The sequence below is a fragment of the Augochlora pura genome, chromosome 7 (genome assembly GCF_028453695.1).
Source record: "Augochlora pura isolate Apur16 chromosome 7, APUR_v2.2.1, whole genome shotgun sequence".
Taxonomy (NCBI): domain Eukaryota; kingdom Metazoa; phylum Arthropoda; class Insecta; order Hymenoptera; family Halictidae; genus Augochlora; species Augochlora pura.
In genome coordinates, this window is record NC_135778.1 from 20,155,572 (window position 1) to 20,176,962 (window position 21,391).

Consider the following 21,391-nt stretch of genomic DNA (forward strand, 5'->3'; position numbering starts at 1 on the left):
ATTTGTTGGGATCCAACATTCAACATTTATATCTTCTTTTACGATTGTTAAATTCTTTTTTCTAATATCCTACAAACCGATGTTTAAAAGGTTTGATTTTACAATGGCGTATCTCGGCACAGAATCATCCGAAACGAATAATATTTTCCATTCGGTAGTCTTAAAGATTTCTCAGTGTATCGCAAAACAAACTTTTGTACCGCAACACATTCAACTTAATAAATTAAATTTTGGCAAGAGAAAGCGAATTTCCCAGGCCGCTGTATGCTAAATCAACGGATTCGTTTCCTACCAAAGCAACGAGAATGCCGAAGAAAATTTACGACACGCACGTATGTTATTTTCGACGGTGTTGACGTGACGCGGTGCAAAAGCCGAGGAACCTCGTGGTAGGGAACTGGAACCAGTTGTTCTAATCTCTTTCGATTGGCATATCGCGAGTTCAACCGCAGTAGTAGTACGCTCGATGACAGCGTGGACGTGCGACGTTGTCTTCCCAGCCACCACCTCCTCTTCCTCTGACTTCCGTTCTCTTTTCTTTTCACCCTTCTGCACCACGCAACCCTTTGATACACCGGAAACCTTTGGTAAATCGCGCACGGCTCCCGATCGTACCGTACGTTCGACGCACATTGCGAAAGTATGGAACGTTTCCGTTAATTGGTGTTTCATTGTTTACCTGGTGGACAAGCATTGTTTTCCCGATTAATCTGTACCGTCGGACGATTTAACCAAACCTCTCGAGCATGGACAGTGACTCGAATAAGCGGAGGAACGTTTGTGTCCAGTGAATTAACGTGATCGTCTGTGCGTGTTCCCGAAAGATCTCGTAAGGTAAATGTCTCTGTGATACCTCGTTTGTTTGGTCGTTTTTAATTGCTAGACCACGGATGTTCGTTTTGTGATTTTCAATCCAGAGATTCTACGGTGCGTTTCATTTCAACGACGTTAGTTTTATTCAGAAATTACAATAAATTAGGCATCGCGAGAAAGTGAAACGTGATTTCAAGATGCGCATTGCACGAGTATGCCAACGTTGAATTTACGTAAAATTCAATTGAGATTTAATAACTTTATTTACGATTGAAAAATGTGTCATGCATGCTTGTTAGAAGTTTCAAATCTTTACGAAAATTTTCGTAATACTTGTGGAATAAATGTTAGAAAATTGTTGAGCGTCGAGTCCAAAGAAGAAGCTTCACTATAAATGGATTTTACAAGTTTCTACCTACGAAGCACAGCGGTCTTTTTTCCCCGAAGCAATTTTTCGCAGCATGTTTCCAATATCGCTTCTGCTAGCAACCATACACATTCCGATACTCTGAATTCCAGGAAGCTAGTTCGGTATCTGAACTATATTACAAAGATCATAAGTCGAATCGTCAGACATGTTTCTCTATCATTTACGGCAATAACAACCTAATACGAAAATGGTGGCCGAAATTATTTGCTTTGTATTTCACATTATTCTTATTTATTTTCTCTGCTTGGAAAAATGATTTTAACCTATGTAGATGAACGAATTAATTACATTTGAAAAGAAATATATGGTACACAATAAATTTTCAAAGCTACCAGCGAAAGAAATTAGCCGACATTTTTGTATCATCATAATTCCAGTGAGTATTATGATGAGCAGGTGTAAACTCACGTGACACCGAAAGTGCATTAAGGAGAACGCCCATACAATTTTTCAAAGTAACACGAAAAGCGCGGCAGAAACTATAAATCATTGTTAATCTTTTTATCTCCGCGATGTTTCACGACAAGTTAATAAGTTTCACGAATGACCTCGCGCAACATTTACGGTAAACATCGATCGGTCCCGATGGAATTATTTTCATAACGCAAAACGCTCTCCGTTTTACGCGATCGGGTCCGTTTATTATTTTTCAAAGACACCGAACGACCGAAGGGGGAAAAAGAGAAGGGGGATGTGGTGCGTGGAGAGCGCGAACGAAACCGAGTAAATTGTTGTTTGATTGAACGCGGACCGCGCTGCAGGAATTTTTTCAAATTGCTCTTGGTTCCACGATGAATGAGAACTAAATTGGATCAGCGGGGCGTCGCCGGTGCACCTCTTAATAGAAACGGAGTGGAGAGGTTAAGGAACACGAACTTTTCCACGAGTCTTATCGAGTGCTTTTTTTTAATCGGAGCTTGTCACTTTGGGGTCAGAAAAATATCCCGGTGTCTCGAAAGGTTACCGATGCCGGACGTCGTCGATCCGCGTGCCGTGTAATCGATCTTCACGCCGCGAAGTCGATCTTCGCTTGACATTTCCAACACGTTCGAAACTCCTCGCGAATAATCGGTGCTTGAAAGATATCCGTCGTTGCAAAATTATACAATCTTTCATCGGCCGCCGGAGAAAGCAAAGAATCGCACGCGATTCGATCTTTTTCTTCTTAATTGCCCGGCCGGTCTCTGATTACCGGTCTCACGGCGCTCGCGGCCACTAATTGTTTATATCCGAATGGTCGTCCGATATAGCTGCATCGCGTCGCGACGTATTTTTAATGGTCCGTGGGCGTGCTTATAAATAGTATGTCGTGCCGATAACCCGTCCTCTCTTTCTCTTTTCTCGGGCCGGCCGTCTTGTCCGCGTTCTGATCGCACTCCCGTGACCCTACTACGTCCTATCGGTGTTATTACTACCGCCACTCACTCGTCTTGTTGCTATTACTGGGGTTGCTTATTAACCCCTATTCCAGATCCTCCGCTTCTTACCACTCGCGATCCGAAAATCCAACCTTCGACGCTTGCGACATTTTCAGAAGTTCTGTTTTCAAATTCTTGAAGTTATAAACACTCTTTCGTAGGAAATGATATAACGAATTTCTTCGGCTATATATGCATTGTAATAAAACTGGCAATTAGTTCAACTAAATTCAATCCTGTTATTTTTACACAGCAACGCATGCCAGTCACTTTTAAAACCACTTTTCTCGACTGTGTCGATTCTCTTTAATTTAATACGACGATGCGTGGTCTTTAAACATAGACGAGCTAACTGAACTTTTCAATCGGTTCGAGTAAAAATGATTAAAATCATCGGTATAGTTAACAGTCAGTACAATGTAACAGTCAACAAGATTTCATACGACTCAAAGGTATCGTCTACTGACTCAGCTTCTGATTATTTCAATTGGGTTTAATCAGGTGATCGAATCTAGATGAAATATTTTTCAAAAGATCGCTAAACAATTGTCCAAATGACTCGGAGCATCGATATACAGGCTGTTTCAAAATTATGTTACGTTTAGGAAATGAAATTCTGATCATCGATACCTGAGATAATTTGAACTGATTTTTCCCGTAGAGATAATGCAATCAGCGGCTTTGTTTACGAATTATTAATAAGAAAACGGTGACTAATGAGAGACGAGATCCGCTGACGCTAGGTGACCGATCCAATGTGTGAAACTGGGCTTCGATCGCAAGATTGCTTGGCGCCTTGCTCCAATCGATCTCGCCTTTCATTGGTCATTGTTTTTCATTAATAACTCTTTAACGAAGCTGACATAGTTTTAGGACACCTTGTATACAGAATCGTAAATAATGTTCACTTTTTGGTGATTGAGCTAGATTAAAATTGACATTTGGTTAAGCGAGGGAATATAATTTCTAACTATCATTACACAATCAACATTAAATATCCTTATAAATGATGTTATATACTTCACTGTATAGTTGAACACAATTTGATCGAGTCAATTCCTATACCTTTCAAAGTTTGTTTTAAAATACAATATTGTTATGATGCTGAAAGAAAACGTAGCTTCGGAGACAAAAATCGAATTCATTAATGTCCACAGTATACTCAAAACACTCTGTAATTATAGAAACAGTAGCGCGCATCGCGCAAATCTTCCAATTAAAGCTCGCCTAATTTGCCTCCTATTAATGGAGAACCAGCATGATAATAATCTCCGTTATCTGTATTCAAAATTCAACCTACATTTCAGCGTTATTAACAAACCCGATGAATTATTCATCGGCGCTGCTAATATCGATAAATCCTACAATAATTAGTCTCTATAATCTAAATATTCTCGCGAATTAAAATTCAATCAATAGAGAACTGAAGTACTGTTCGACAAATTGGACACATGAATACGTTTCCGAATATTCTGAACGTAACGGATCCCTACTCGTTTCATAAGAAAACGCGTATATCTTAACTTCCTAGTTTCATCAAATAAATAACTTGGATTTTATGGAACTTCCGAGGTAGCCAGTCAAAGTGTCAAATGGTTCCGTAGACAACAAATTAGTCGGTCCGCGGCAAAAACTCGCATCGAGCCTCTATCTTGATGGCAGCCACCCTCTTCGAATCCCCCGAAAACAGATAAAATATCAATTAGCCGTGGCGGCGATGATTAATAGACAACGGTTAATAATTAAAGGTGATTAATAGTCCGAGGATGGCTAGGAATTCCGTCGACGAAGGCGGCGACAACGGCGACGAACGGAGCTCGCGGCGACGTCCTCCGAGCTGCCAATAAGTGGTGGCCGTATTATTAACGCAATTACAATAATCGATCCGTCGACGGAGGTTGCCCGGTCCCCCGATATAGTTGTCGCCGTTAATAATGCCATTATTACGGTAACACGGTGGCAATGATGTAAGGTGACGTGTGGCAATCTGTCAGAGGAGACGCGGGATGTGTTCCATTCCGTGAGCGAGCGAGCGAGCGAGCGAGCGAAAACGCCTCCGAGTATGGTTGTATGTACACGGAAGGCTTGGCATACCGACGGCGACGAAGACGTCGGCACGTTGAGACGCTGAACGATTAAACGATGACGATTCCACGGGAACAGGGAGGGTGGCAGCCCCGTTCAACAGCTGACGAAATCCGAAAGCACTGATTTAAGGAGGATCTGTCGTCGTCGCGACGCGCTTGAATGCCGTGATATTGTTCCCGCACCGGCACCCAGCCGAGATTTCCCGAGATAATGCAACCGGGAATGGTGACACCCTTTGATGAATCGCTTGGATCGTAGGTGTCTGCCGAGAGAATCTCCGCTCCGCGTTCTATCCTCCTTTTTTACGGTGTTCGCCGCTTGATAGAGTGTATCGGATCAACGGATGATTGATTTTTCGAGATGATTGCGCTCCCGATGTCTGTGTGTACTTACTTACTTCGTCGGAAGCTTCGCATGGCTTACTGTGGAAATATATGTATAAGCATCTCACGAATTTTGCTTTGCTACTATTTTGGGAACTCCAAGCAATCTTGTTTCACTTTTCTGCGTGCGTATGTGCGCCTGTTAAAATATCTCTTAAAACGAAGAGACTATTTTATAATCCGGTCGAACAATCAAAAGTTCTTTCACATGTTGGACACATTAGTTTCTTAGAAAATGGTTGAACAAATTTTTACGAATATTAAGATTAGCGGGAGTGAGCCGAGAATAAATAATTTAAAGAATGTGTTACGCAGATCTTGTCAATTTATTAAAATATATCAAAATCTCGAGATTTTCTAGAGTTATCAATCAAACCTTGATCGATCAGAATTGTAATCACTCAAACTCAGATTATAAATAGTAGGAAACGCGAGATTTTTATTTTTTTTCTCGTTCACAATTTATTTTGACATTGTCAAATAAACTAGTCCCTCTGGCATTAACAAAGATATTAAATCGTTTGACTCAATTTTATAAAAGTTATCCCAGCACTTTATCTATTAACAGTTTTCTTGTAATCCTTTTAAAATCGAAGAACAATTGACAATCCTTATAAAACATTGTTCAAAATAGAAATATTTATCTATAATCTAACAAATTATTCGGATTAACATAAGGTAACTAAGAAATTTGGCATTTTTCAAACAATTATTTATATACGATCGATGTTTGATCTCTTCATTTTGCGATTTTGTGACTTATTTATAGTACGTATCTTTTTGTTGCAACTTGTATTATGAAGATTCACAATTATGCATAAGACAGGTGTAACTATAATTTGTTGTCTTAATTTGTTAATGCATCTGATTTCTGGATCTATGTTTTTAGGTGAATAGAAAGGTCACTATGAAAATTCATGAAGAATTTGAATTTTGATATTCTACTTTTCGATATTTCCGAAGATGTAGCACGCGTAAACGTAGATCGTTCCAGTGAATCATTTGAAAAGTCGTTTTACAGAATTATTTGAAGCATATATTTCTATGAAACGTTTATTTGATCAACCTAAATTTTTTTTTTCGTCTAAACAGCTGGCACAGTTCAGTAAAGGTTTTTAACGTTTTGGAATACTACTAATGACGTGTTGCTGGTATAATCACGAGCTTTCTCGTTTCAAAAGCGTCTTTATTTCCAAGTTATGTTTCCTCGAGTTTACAATGGTCACCAGAGGGTAGGTACATTGTGTCGCATTTACGGCGTCGGCTTTACAACAGTGTACAATAGAAACAGAGGCCATTTCTTAGCACCAGAAGCACCGGACAGTCAAAGCGATTTATTTCGATCTTTTGCGAAAATTACTTGAGTATGTTTGTTGTTATTTGTGGAATAGCATCAGTACTGTTACGATACAAATAATTGAAAATGGTAGATCTGGAACGATCAGTGTCGATGTTCTTAATAGTGTTAAGAACACATAATAGTCTATGCGTATGAAAAATTAGCGGTTTTCAAGATAAATGAACGGTTTAAGAAAGAGCGAAAGTTTGCGATAGGTTAAGAAATAAATAAGAAATTGAGATACGAAGGGTGTCTGAAATTTTCAATATTATTTCGAACGTATGGCCCAACCAGGGATCACAGCGGGGTTAAAAATGGCGAACCAATCTCGGTTCACGGGTTCGCGAGTAATATACTCCCGCAGAGTATACCTTTGAGGAAGTAATCGATCGAGTTTCAATTTCCAATGGCGACCACCGCGTTCGAGCGTGTTCCTCGGTTCGAGCAAAGCCTTCCGAGTCCATTGGCATAATAAACTCGAAACGTAACCCGAATTCATCTTTATTAAATGGGAGAACCTGATTTTTTAAAAATCCTTTCACCAATTCAATCTTCATAATGCAAATCCAAAGTAAAGCCGGCTCGACATTTTATTCCGGAAAAATGGGAAGATATAAATCACCATCACATTTTGAATACGGATGAATTAGTTCCATAACACTGTGTTTTTAAGCGAATAAAAATTTACACGAGTTTGTAGCACGTCCGGACAAGGAAAAGTAATTTGTAATGTGATTTTATCTTAGTTGTAAATAACTACCTTGGAAATATTTTAACAGTCAGAAATGATAAATTAAATAATCAGTTTTGTAAGGTTTTCTGATTATTTTATTTAACTGACTTTATAGTATAGTTTATAGTATAGGGATATGCAATCTTAAATGAAACACTTATTCCATAGAAATATATATTATAATAAATATATAAATAAATATATCTTACATTTATTTCTTGATTGTGTTTGTAATTCATCGAAGCTTTTCTTTATGATATACCTAATTTAAAAGGTAATTAGAAGTGTGCGGCATTCAGTGGAAAGTATTCAGGAGTATTAAATTTTTAATCTTAATTCTTTTCCTTCTCAGCACATTATACGTGGGCGAGACGTTAATACCTTTTAAAAAATTTAATTTTTTAAGGAATTATCCACTTGAAAGAAATTCCTTTTGCAATCCTAAAAATTCTCGTTGCATGCTATCAAAATCTTATTAGTTTTGAAAATGTTCAATATTTTTCGAAAAGTGGACTCTTTCAAATTTCACTGATTTTCTTGAACTAGGCGTGCGAGTAAAACTCAATCTATGTTAATAGTTTCAGTAGGTCGAAAGTAAAATCGCAGATGCTTTTCGATTTTTGTAGCTCTTGTTCTGCTTCGAATCACGGCTATCCAATTTTGCCGTAAATGCTAAAAATAGGTGGTCCATTCAAGAGGTGGTCCGTTGCTTCGAAATTTCGCGGCAGCGCAGCGCGACAATTAAGAACGGAATCGAATTCGAGCGTTTCAGCGGCCGCGTTCATATCGGGGACCGTTTGTATCTAAACAATGCAGACCTATTAATACGATTCCACGTTTTATCATGGCGTCGACGCTTCCTCCTCGAGCTCCCGGGTAAACACGAGCTTGTTATTCGAGGAATATCCCCGTCAGATAGGACGGCAGGTCGTTCTTCCGAGTCGTTGCCGATTTTTCCCATTGATCGTGGCGCCGCGTTAATTACATCGTTGTTTTACTCGGGGAAAAAGGTTTCCTCGATTTGAATAGGCTCCGATCGTCGATTCAGATCGTAGTCGATTCAATCTAAATTTCAATATCACGATCGGTTTAAGAATAAATCGTCTGTCTATTTCTGCAGCTCATTAAAATTTATATTCTTCGTTCTACGGAAAATCTGTGGCATTCGTGTAATCTATGATTGATACTGATTAGCTCGTCGCATAAAATGCATTCGGGAGGACTTTGTATAGTTATCAGTCTTGGGTAACCATTGATCTATATAACTCGTGATAGTTTTCTATTATAGTTACTCGTGTCAATATAAATGTTGATTATATTCTAGAAAATAAGTTACATGTTATTTATGTTACAGTTGAGTGACACGTGGTCGTTAATGACCACGCAGTTTACGCGGTCAAGCTAAAATAAATAAACTTATAATACTAGTAACAATTGATTGTATTTTCTAGCGAACGAGATGCACGTTTAACCCTTTGCACTCGAAGCTATTTTAACTCTAAATCTAAAATAAATTTTCTGGCTTATAATATTTCCATTTTATGTGACAAAGTATGTATATTTTATACATACGAAATTGTTTCTCGTGACTCTTACTAATACTTTTACTATTAAGAATTTTTCTAATTTAAACTTTGTTAGCATAAAAATTATTTTGGGACGTGATAGAATAATCTTAGTGGTGTCCTAGAGTCGCCACTCGAGTGCAAAGGGTTAAAGTAATGTTCGCATTATTTGCGACAGAAAATTTGCGCATATTGTTAAATCACCGGTATATGCGTACACAGAAGTTGAGCAGTAAAAGGTTTCGCAGTTATCTAGTAAAAAGAATCCCAAAGCTTGACCAAAACATCTCGTTTTCACTAGAAGGGCTCAGCTCCTCTAGCATGCACCGTGTCGGACAATTCGTGATTAAATTGTGAAACTTTCGGCAAAATTGCGTGCGAAGGTTGCCTTTGAATTGCAACATTCTCCCCTGAATTCTCTATAGTATTGCTACAGTGTTACTGCAAAGCCTTCCACTCAATGGACTTTGTAAACAATTTGCTAGCTTTAATTCCCTTGTCGACCAACTCTCTACGTTGCCACCAGTTGTTAAGAATAAACCTTCGGGAATACTTGGTTGCATTATCCGTTATTCCCACGACAGCGATTGTTTCAAACTGGTGCCCGCAGCCTCCGCTAGATAATTTTTCTGGCAACAATTTCGATTAACGCTCCAATATACCTCCTGGCAGCTGTACAGCTAGATTATAGATTTTAATGCAAAAGAAAAATTGTCCAAATCAATTGTAAGAACCGTAAATAATATTTCTCTCGTAGTTATTTTCATAAGTTACAGATGATAAAAAGATATCCTTGAATTCTTTCAACGTTTTTACAGATTTGTCATTTTACATGTGTTGTGAGCTTTCATTCATTCATTCATTTATGAACTTTTTCTTGTAACAAGTGTACTAAACGCGACCTCCGTTTTTTCTCGTACAGTTTTTCGAAATTGTACCTTGAAAGATCCTACGATGGTATCCACACTTTGAGTCAACTAGTTTTGTTTGTAATCCCACAGTTTAAAGTCGAAAGTTCTCATAGTTTAAACGAAAAGTAAACGAAGATGTTCTAATGTCTGGAAACACGAAATAAAGTAAGCGAAATAACAAATGAAGTGAAATAATTCTCACCGACAACTTGGGAGGAGAGGTCACGATTCGAGTCTCGTGGCTCGTTTTTATAGTTGTTGACAAGGAACCGATCGACTTGTAATCGGAGCTGCGGATTGTTCAGCCCGGCAGCCGTGCGAGCAGAATCATTATGTCATCTAGAACAGTCAGCGTGACAACGATACCGTTGGCCGAGTCACGTGTCGGCGTTTCCCTGGTCACGTGCGAATTATTCCTGCACAGGTCGACGGTCAACAGGTTTCTCCGTTGTCCATGACGTCGGCTCATAAATAAGCCGGGCATCGTTCTGCCGTAAATAAATCGTGGCGGATTTCCGCGCGACGAAGGAACATGCGGAAAATGTGCGAGCGATTCGGTGAAACCTGAACCTGAATTTATTATCGCGTTACAGCGACAGCCACGAAACTGGGACAAGCCGTATCTGCGGGTGTTTATGCAAACTCGCATTTTTAGGGGCAAAGTATGAAGAATGGGCGTCGCGCAGACTTTCAATAAAATCGCTCATGCAAAATATCTTGTGCGCTCGTGTTTCGAGCGCGTCGCCGCGACGATTCTGCAAGTAGAATGTGCAAAGTTTTTGCAACCCTCGAACGTTGAAATTCGACGATTTTCTACCCTCGGATACTGCGACATTCTTGTATATCAGTAAGCTCGCGGCGTAGTTTTGTTACATTTCTTCGAAATTCGAGATTAGAAATGGAAAAAGGGGTAAACATCGTTTAACTAAAATTAATATAACGAGCTTTTATGATTTAATTATTATTTTCCTTATTAAACATATGCAACAATCAATTTCCTTCCGATTTCAAATTAATTACAATCTAAATCCTTTTTAACAGTCCATTATAATCTAAAATTTCTATAAAAATTTATTATAATTCAACTGAAAATAAAAATTAATTTTATTAACATTAATCACCTAATTAAAATTATGCGATGTTCACGATGTTTTTTTTTGAAAGAAACTATAGTTTTTCTTGTATTCGAGGAATATGTAGTAATTTTTACGTTGAGAAATATATGACGGAACGGAGAAGAAAGAAAAAACGAATGATGTTTTCAAACCTTTACATTGTCGACGATGATAAAAGTTCAAAATTGACAAATTATTGGAACTGCGCAATGCTGCAATGCAATAGATTTTGCGGGCTAGATTGATCCGAATTCGATTACGACGTGTGAGCAGCAAATCGCCGATCGTAATTGAATGTAGATTGTTCCATTTGCTACGGTGTTGTGGTTTTATGGCTGACTGTAGTGTTATTCCTGATTATAGATCGCTGTAATTGGTAATTACGGTAGCTCAGTCAATGTTGCGAGCAAGATGACCGCTTTAATTTTTGGTCGAATTAACTTCTAATTATCATGTTGTAAAAGCAAATAGCTAATTAGAGTTGGAATTTCGTGTCTGTCAGTCTGCTCCATTGGGCAATTACTAATTTATATGTATAATATAATATATTATTCAACCATGTATTCTCGAACTGATCAATGTAAAATATTTATGTGCAATTTGAGATCTTGAAGCAGATCCATAATTCCACAGGAAGCGATGTTCAATAAATAATTTTTCTAATCAATTTTGTGGTATATGGTGTATTAGAACAATTATAATAATCTTCTCAGTAAAATGCATAACAATCAAATGTTTTTTGTTTATATTATTGACTTAGAATATTTGCAAATTATATAGATATATTAGGCCATTTTACATTATAGCGTAATAACTTGTGCGTAATTGTCGTACTATTTACATTAGTATTAGATTCATTTAAGGAATCTAATTATTATATTTAAAACAATTTATATCTTTTTAATCTAAAATTGTTATTATTGGCGAAGGTTAATTCAACAGCTGATGTTTTCTTTGCGTTGTGATAACTGTTAATTAATGAAATTAATTTACAATGAACTATATGTAAAGATATATATATTCTAGATTGTAATTAACCCTTTCGCTACGGGCGGGTTCTCCGCCGCGGTACTTCTGCTGAACGGAGCGCCGCGACATCACTGCACGCTACGCAACTCCGATCGTCAGTGAGAATGCCGCGGCGGAGAATCCAAATACTCCAAAGGGTATTTATAAGTAAAGAGTATTCCAGGGTATTTCTAACGTCTTAGTATGCGCTCTTGCGGAGAGCCACTAAAGTGGCCCGTAGTACCTCAGTGACATCTTGCGGAGAGCTACTATAGTGGCCCGTAGTACCTCAGTGACATCTTATGAAAGGCCACTATGGTGGCCCGTAGTAGCGAAAGGGTTAATATTCCTGTTGGTACGGTCACCTATGACAGAAAGTTAGAACGAGCTATATAGATTTATGACATGAGATTTTTACTGTAGTTTGATGTTTCTTGTTTGACAGTAATTATTACCAGACAGTTGTGTATTATGCCATTAGAAACATACCACGAAGCATTGTATATACTGCGAAGAGTTTTCTACTGAAATCTTTGTAAGATCTCTCTGTTCGAGGGCAAGCGAATGTGTTTGTAAAGTTGCTTATAGAACGTAGACCAAAAGGAAATCACCCTCGCGCCAACCAAATAATATCGGAGGTCGCCGAAACAGCGGGAGTTTAACGATGGTACAACGGTTGGAAAAATCGCGGATCCACGCTGATATATTTGTTCTCTATCCATCGCGTCGGTCGCGCTCGAAATCAATCGTATTTACCCCATTTAACATTTAAAAGGGGTCAGCGTTGCGTGTCGATGGAACGGTTTGTTTTCCACCCATTTTCCTACGATCTATCTGCGCTGTACCACTTTGGCCGCGATAACGGGCGAATTATCATTGTTAACTCGCTATTAGCGGTGTCGTTACATTCCCGTATCGTCTAGCCCGCGTTTATTTAAACACTGGCCGGCCGTCGCGTCGTTTAATTGCCGGAATTAATAAACCATCGGTACAGAACGAACGGCCCGGCTGCCCTCCTCCAACGCCCCCGCCTCGCTCGACTTTAATTATTTATTATATAAGTGGAGCGGCGGTGACGCGGCGGCCCGTTCGCCAAACTGTCGATTAAAAATCGCTCAAACAGCCCGGCGAAACTAATCGGCGCGGTGGCGCGGCGCGAGCCTGAATTCATTTTCCGGTTCTGCGCGCCCGATTTCTGTTTATTATAAACGGCGGAACGTTAAATAATCCCGTGTGTGTAATCCGGCGCCGTTTAATCGACGGTTAACCGATTTTCCATGGAGAATTAGCCGCGACCACCGGCTCGTGAATTTTTGCTGCATTATAGGCTTGAAAGTTTGATTAATGGCTCCCGATCTAACGATTTGTAGCCCGGACACTGACAGATCCATTTTCGCGACTCCGAACATCCCGTTGCGACCGAATTTCGCTTGATATTATTTCAGATTGCGCTGTCCAACATCAATTCTATTCATGTCGAATACTTTTCGGTATTCGAGCTGGCGGACAATTTTTACAAACTTTGGCAATTTTTTCCGCTTTCGCCGGCAATGCTGTGCGGATGATTCATGTGTAGAACGATTCTGTAGACTCTCCCAAGTAGAACGGTGTACTTTTAAGTTGCGACAAAAACATTTCAGTATGTTTAAATGATTTTTAACCTTTTAGTGTCGACCAAACGAGAAATACCAAACAATATCGACGCAGTTTCGTAAAGTTTCAGAAAGAAGTTGTACTTGTTTTGTCTACTTTCTGTTGCGGAGAAAAGTTTGTTTGAACATGTACGTTTCGTTTCTAAGAGGTTAATTTTCTAGGTAGTAATAAATGTTTTCGTGGAACAGATGTTTTACGCACGTTAACACAGTTTCATGAGAACGAATCCTTTTGGAATCTTTTTTTCAGAAGATCACTGTACGATATATTTATTATTTCAAATGGTCTATTGACCACTGAATTATCATATTCAATATCAATTTTTTCAACAATATTATAACTTTTGGTTTATAAGCAGAATAACGATTTAACACTGTTCATTAAATAATAATTAGCACTTGGAGTATCGTTTGAGAACTTCTTTCATTTTAACTAATGAAATATCTGTTCCTGATATGTAGAGGAACTTTTATTTTTAAACTTCATTAATTACGAGCGAACCAAACTTTAATTAATCCCAGCCGAAACGAAACTTTTAATCTCAAGAATTTGTTCGTGTCTGTTCTCATTGAAGCTTGTAATATGAAAACCTTTTTCAAACATTGACACACGCAATAAGTAAATTCCAATGTAGCTTATGAAAACAGTCCAGAATTTTTACAATTATTTTCTTAGAACAGAAAAGTTAATAGTCAAAAAGCACTTGGTACATCGGAACCAATCAAAAAATGTTTACAGTTACGTTCGAGCTCTGCTTTTCAGATGTTTTATACAAAATTGGAAATGCGAAGTGAAATTTGGACGATCTACAGTTTGATCGTCTATAGAATCTTTTCATTAGAATGTCGTCGCGGATTAAATAAGTTCTTTTTTCCGCGATCCGATGCGTGCAGGTAATAGAAGCGAATTGCGAGCGCAAAGTTTGAATTTTCTTGGTGCGGGACTGGGCTAAGAAAGTGGCGCAAAGGCCATTGAAAGGACCGGGTGTTACCGGCATTCAAAAACGTTTCCCGTCGTCGGGTCGCGGCAAGCGCCGTGGATTTCTTCGGAATTCGTTGGCCTGCATTTGACCCTGGCTTCGTCACCATTCACTCGGCCGTCACGGTTTATGAGGGAATTCTCGCGAAACGCGTCATCTTCCCGTAACGAGGTCCTTTCGGATCTTCGAGGTTCTTTGATCTCGAAAAGATTGCCGGCTCCGACCCCGTCACCGGAAGAAACTCCGCCTTTCAATTTCGAGATGGAATTAAAATCAGCGTTACAGTTTTCCTCAGTGTAGTCTTCGTCCTCGCGCGACTCCGTGTGCTACGACTTCGCGAAACTTCGTCCTCGCGGAGCGAAGAATCTGCTTCGAAATTCTAGTACAATTCAAAATAAGGAACGGACGCGGAATCTTGTGCTGGTGCGTTTTTTTTAGTTTGCTGTTTCATGATTGTATTACTTGCTCTTACCGCGCTGGGTGATACTAGCTTTTAATTAGATTCTGAAGACCGTTAAACCGTGCATTTTTATGCAAAATAGAAATTATTTTCATTGATTGTAAGATACTGGAGTTCAATAAAAAATTTATTTGATTCCTTAATCGTTTTAATGAGTTGAAAATAATGAGCCCGCGTTCTTGAATTCTTGAAATACTTTTACAGTTTTGTGTTTGATTTATTCATTTTCGTCATAAAATTCACAGTTTAATAATAGTAAATCTTACGCGCTTAACTTCGGTTTTATTAATTAAAATAGTTTGATATTGTGGGTATTTTTGGAGTTTGCATCCAACAAGTAACGCGCCAAACTGCAGGTATTAATTGAAAATGATCTTCTATAACAATATTAGCTTTTGCACGGTTTTTGGTTTTAACGCAAGAAATTTTAAGAAAATTGTACTTATTGAAGTAGTAAAATTGTTGCTCTTTTTTTTCCGAGCACTGTAGAAAGTAGCTTCGCTTCGAAAGAAGATAAAATCTCGTTATAGAAATCTGGTATTTGATATGTTAATTCGTATTTATAGCCCGGCAGTTCCACGCGAATTCCAAAGATTCAAATTCGCTTGCTTAATAACGAAATTTATTACAAAACTGAATTATTACTGATGGAAACATCTCTGGAAACGCTCCAATTACTGTTCTCGTTATGAAAGTGTACCGTAATTTTACTACAATTAAGAAACTGTGAAATTAAGCGTCAAGACGGCGAAACTTGCTGCAGGAAGTGATCTTAAATTCGTAATCAGCGCGGCGAGCGTTCAGTTTTCCCCGAATCTTTGGGAGCCTTTGAATTTTTCGTGTTTCTAACGATTCGTGAACTATTACAATTTTCATTTCCTTCGTTCGAATGAACCTCTCTGCCTTCGAGTAACTGTAATTAACGAAGATTGCGAAAGTAACTTTTCCTTTTTTTAGGATTACATTAAAGGATCGTGTTTGTATATCTCTATATTAGAAATAATATCAAATAGAAATGTATAAACAGAGTTCTTTTTGTTTGAATAACAGTAAAAATGGTGAAATTACTTTGAACTTACAAATTATTCATAACACTGTAGGTGATCTCTTTTAGCTGAGACACCTTGACATTTAAAAATAAATAAATATTTGTATATTATCGTATTAGACATAATCATAGAAATGTAGAACTATCGTGTTTTGTTAAGGTTTCATTTGCATGTTATTGACAAGGTAAAAGTTTTTCCGGGGCCATAATTTTGCACACAACTGTACTTGAAATTTTAGTCTTTTTGGAACACATTTGATAGAATAATACTATTTAGAATATTTTCAGTTCGAAAATTTTCGACGCAGGTCTAGCATAATATCTAACGAAAGATCGTCATTATTGCAGACGTTTTTGTGGATGTAAGGGCACTCATTCACCAGACAATGGAAATGAGCAGGGGCCACTTTGTCGGGGCATTTGTGCTGTTTATCCTGATGCTCTCAACAACTCAAGCTTTCCCACGCAATAAGGAAAATTCCTCGAATAGAAATAATTCGACCGACGAATCGGAATTCAAAGAGTTCCACTGTCTTTTCGTAGACAATGAACTACCGATTTGCGGTTCAGAACGGTAACACTATTCTCTCTAGCCTCTTATACTTTAAAAGTCAATGTTACGCTTGTACAATTTTTTTTAGAAATATTTCAAAATCAAAATTTACACAAATATTCACTATATTTGTATAAAACATTTCTCCTTAAATATGAAGTTTTTACTATTTATTTAAAAATTAGACGTTCCATATGCAGCAATTTAATAATTAAGTATATCTTTGTTTGTATCGACTTAGAATTGAGTAATAATTTCAAAAAGAATTGTCGCAGCGTGATACTAGATGCAATTTGCAAACTGATATATTCAAAATCGATTAACAAATCAGTCGTTGCAAGTTGCAAAATTATAGAATCACCAACCCTATATAAATTACTCAACTGTGTGTTCTATCTACAGGCGATCGAATTCGAATGCAAATTCTGAGAACGATCGAACAAAAAGCAAATTCGAATCATTCGTTAAAAAAAATAACGTGATACAGAAGAGAAGCGTCACCAAGATAACAGCAGACATGCGCATCGTGGTCTACGCATTCAAAGATTGTCTTCTCATGGAGCCTGAAAGGTACATTTCCAATTCTTCTATTCCGTTCAATTAAATCTTAATTCATGTATGTACATAGTTGAACTTTTCGACAGATTGCGCTTCTTGATGCCGTTCTGCCAGGACGTTATTCAACCTCGTGACTTCGATCAAATCGACCGTGTAGAGCTGTTTGAACCGTTTGTTATAGAGGGCACGGACGACTCGCCGTACATATTCCCCCGTCGACCGAAGCGTCCCAGGGCAAACGTATGTAAGAATCCAGTCGGATAAACCTTTCTTTTCACATACGTAGATTGCGGATTTTTATTCAAATTGTTCAATTGTCTATACTAATTCTGCGAATCGTAAGTTAGACGGAAATGTCCCTTCTCTTTGAACAGTTATACTAAATTGAAAATAACAATATGTTTAAATACCCAGGCTAGGATCTACTCATTTTTATATAACAATTTTATATGATGATATCATATAAAATATATGATATTTTTATGTCTACGCATAATAATATTAGATCATTACACTACGATTTCTTTCAGAGCTGGTGAAAGAAATTTTCTAGAATCTTTATATTATTTAATAAACACTTGATGCAAGTGACGATATTATAAACTATTATACATCTATGAAATTTATTCAACTGCAAAGAATTTTTATAAAATTTTATATTAATATAAACATATTAATATAAAACATACATATATAAATAATAAAAATAATAAATATAAATAATAAAACCTGACATATATTCAACACTATCCTATGATATTTATATATGTAATATATAGTTTATATTTATATTTATATATAAAATTTGCTTAATTATAAATGATTCTTATACAATTTTACAATAATAGAGAAAATAATAATATGCATTGATTAGCACTTTCTCAGCCTCAATAATTTCCTTAATAGGAGAAATGACATTTTCTATTTAAAAGAAACTTTTCCAACACTGGTCGAACAAGTTATAGTGCGAAGAGTTAAATAAACATTTCTTCAATTTCCATAACGCTTGTGTAATAAACAAGCAAACAAAGGCAGCTTACAAAACATTTTCTTGTAATTTAATCCTCAACTACGAGCACATGACATATTTTGCAATAAAAACAGCGTATATTATGCATATTTCATTTAATTAATATTAAACTGAATTTTATAATTAATTTTATAAACAATATATATATTTTAGTGAAAGTCTAACAAATCCTGTGCCTGAAACGTCACAAATTCGGATGTCCGTTGTAAAGGGTTCAAGGATCATGTATACATGCAAATCAAGAAAGATCATCCACTATCCTGAATATCTTTCTAAAAACAGAAACACATAAAAATCAATATCATACATTTCCAAACAATCAGACTCTAAGATCCGGTAGAAGAAGTTGTCCACCAAACAGAAACTTTTCCCAGAATTTTCTTTTCATCGTTGCGTTTCCGTTTCAGAGGAGGCGTCGCATCCCCGCAGAAAAGGATCAGAGCCCTGCGAACGATCCTGCGAAACTGTCGAAGGAAAGGATGCCGATAGCTGCCGGCACGATCGTCTCGTCCTCGAACACGCTCGTTCCCCGCAGTCGGACGAAACCTGCGGAAACAATGGACACGGAGGGACAAATAATCGTGGCGTCCACCGAGCGGAAATCGCCTCCTGCCTCGGCGAGTGCCGAAAATACGGTCCGCAGGACGAGCGTCCAAGATTGGCGTAAAGCGGAATCGCGGGGTGAAACGTCGCTTGGTTTGAGCCTGAAATTTTTCGACGCCGCGGGTCGCCGCTGGAAAATGATCGTTGTCGACAGAAGAAGGCGGATCCCAGAGGAAGTAGAGGCTTCGCGCGCATTCCCGGCAACGCCGAGCCCGCCGAATGTGCCGAAATTGACCGGAAAGTTCGTCTTAAGGAATTCGGCTAACAAGCTGGCAAATCGTGGCAATCCCAACGATTTTCTTGGATCCGCTGCGCAAAGAGAGGAGAATATCAATGGGATTACGAGAGAGCCGAACGATCCGCTGACCTTGCCGGAAATAATCGCGGAGAAGTTGAGGAGGAAGGGGGGAGCCAAAGTAACCGGCCATTAGATATTTCTCGTGGGCGCCGATGAACAATTTTCATTGGCGCCGCTGGAGAGATCGTTTCTTCCACCGGTTTGCGAATGCGATACCGATTCCGATTAAGACGGACGAGGGAACGTTGAGGTAAATGCCCCTGTCAGAAAAAGTCGCGCCTTTAAAATCGAAGTGCTTCAATCTTTCATTTTGAAGAGTACGATGTTCTCTCCGTAACTCCCCCAACTTCGTGTCCGCCGAGCGACAGTTATCGCAGTGATATTACAATTTTTGCGGTAATCCGAATGTAGGGAAGAATAGCGATGGAAGAAAGAAAGAGGAACCGAGAGTCCAGGCGATCGACAAATATCCACGGACTTGTGCGAGCTCAGTCTCTTAAACTCAGAAATCAAGATTCCTTATCCTTGGTTTCTCGTCAATGAAACTTTTACCATCGTATTTGTCTCGATTGTAACCACTCGTGCAATAAATTCAGTTTGTGTGAATTTCATCGGAAAAACAAGGTGACTGCGATGACTAAAGTTTCCTAAAAAAGGATCAAAAGTTAGAAAAGTTGTAGTGAGACTGGTTCCGAGGGGGTTCTCAATTACGGTAGTGACTTTTTTGACGATTATGGCGAGAATACGGTAGATGATATATGCTAAAGAAAATTGCGTCCCATAGATTTAGTTTGACATCTAAGGTTTGAATAACGCTCAGCCGATAAAAAGATTCTTTCACTTCGATTTAGAGACTAAACCGCGTACAAAATTAATAGCACGTGCCTTCGCGATGCACGGAAATAATGTAGCGACTAGAGCCGGAGAATTTGTACGGGTTCGAGGCGACATCAATCCCGTTTGAAATTTGGAATGAAATTTGTCAGCGGAGGGAAGCCGACAGATTAAAAAGTGGCGGGATTCGAACCGATCGCGAGGACCCGGTGCGTTCGTTTCTTCCCCGCCTCTTCTCCCACTGTATCCCCTCTTTTCATCGTCGCTTCGTCACCGAATCTTGCCGAGCCACGGAAAATTCAGTCAGACCCGATACTTTATTCTGACAAATCGTGCAAACTTCCTTCCCGAATGAATATAATATTAACATTGCCCCTTAACGTATTTATACTAACCAGATTACGGATCGTTACGCAAACTGAAAATTGTCTGCGTCAATTGTACAAAATGGCAATCATATGGACATGTGTCACATATTTTAACGAGATAATTTGATTTTTTTTATCGCAAATCATATCAGAATCTTGCATCTCGCGGATTCTAAGCTTTGAAGCATGAAGTAATTAGGTAAATGAACTTTTAGACTTGGAGGAACGATGGTCGACGTGTTAATGTTATTAAATGCGGTTGCCTTGTGGCAACAATTTCTGTTCTCGATGCTCGGAAACGTTCAGCTCGGGTGTTTGCATTGATCATAGGAGGCAGGGACGTTTACATGAATTTCAACGTTTATAGACGTAAGATTTTCCTTTCGAGACTCGCGTCGTCTGGAGGGACTTCATTTGAATCGCGAACGTAAATTCCATATGTGATACGTACGTTAAGATGTAGCTAGATTGTAGATAACTATTGTTAGGTGTATATTAGGCGTAATGTTAAGTTCAGGATTATTGGAATACATCTGCCGATATCATCGGATTGCGTTCCTGCTAAAATTTTAATAAATGTTGAACTTATTTTACAAAATCTCGGAATCGTTTCTATAGTTCCATCATTCCCACGTCGTTATTATACAAAATTAAAGTGGCGGAACAAAAGCCTTTAAGCTATCGAACACTAAAGGTATGTTGCTTTCTAAAAAAGCTTAATGTATATACTATCTTACTATATTTATTACAATTTATTATATTTATTGTAGCGTGTGTTTGAATTAAGAAGAAACTCCTACGGAGGAGCGTTTAGTTTAGCATTTAATATAATTAATTCTACGTAATTTGTCAAATGTTAAAGTAGCAGAAATGCTTACAAGAACCCAGATGAGAGCTGTTTTGCTGATTTATCGCAGGATTCGTATCGCATCACTCGTATTTCTTAACCCTTTGGGGACGGAGCCGCTCGACGGGCGATCGTCGCTGTGGACGACAGGTATTGGTGCGCACAGTAAAGAAAATATTCACGTCGCACGTTTGCGTTATAAAAACTAAAGCTTTATTCAAATGACTTTTTCATAAAGTCCAACAAAGTCATAAACAAACAAATTTAGTCGTGTGTAGGATGTTATAAAATATGAAAAACGTGTACAACTTTGCTGATTTCTCTGGCAGTGACACTGAAAGACTGACTTGACAAACT

The 21,391-nt window shown here is 38.2% G+C and overlaps 1 protein-coding gene across 1 annotated transcript; it reads left to right on the top strand.

The window, feature by feature from the left end:
* Window positions 1-400: 400 nt before the first annotated feature.
* LOC144472954 (uncharacterized) lies at window positions 401-20,785 on the top strand. Its single transcript, XM_078186432.1, has 5 exons — window positions 401-834; window positions 16,292-16,517; window positions 16,899-17,066; window positions 17,141-17,294; window positions 18,492-20,785. Exons 2-5 carry the CDS (start codon window positions 16,330-16,332, stop codon window positions 19,116-19,118), a joined length of 1,137 nt encoding a protein of 378 aa, XP_078042558.1. The 5' UTR covers window positions 401-834; window positions 16,292-16,329; the 3' UTR covers window positions 19,119-20,785.
* The last annotated feature ends 606 nt before the right edge of the window (window positions 20,786-21,391 follow it).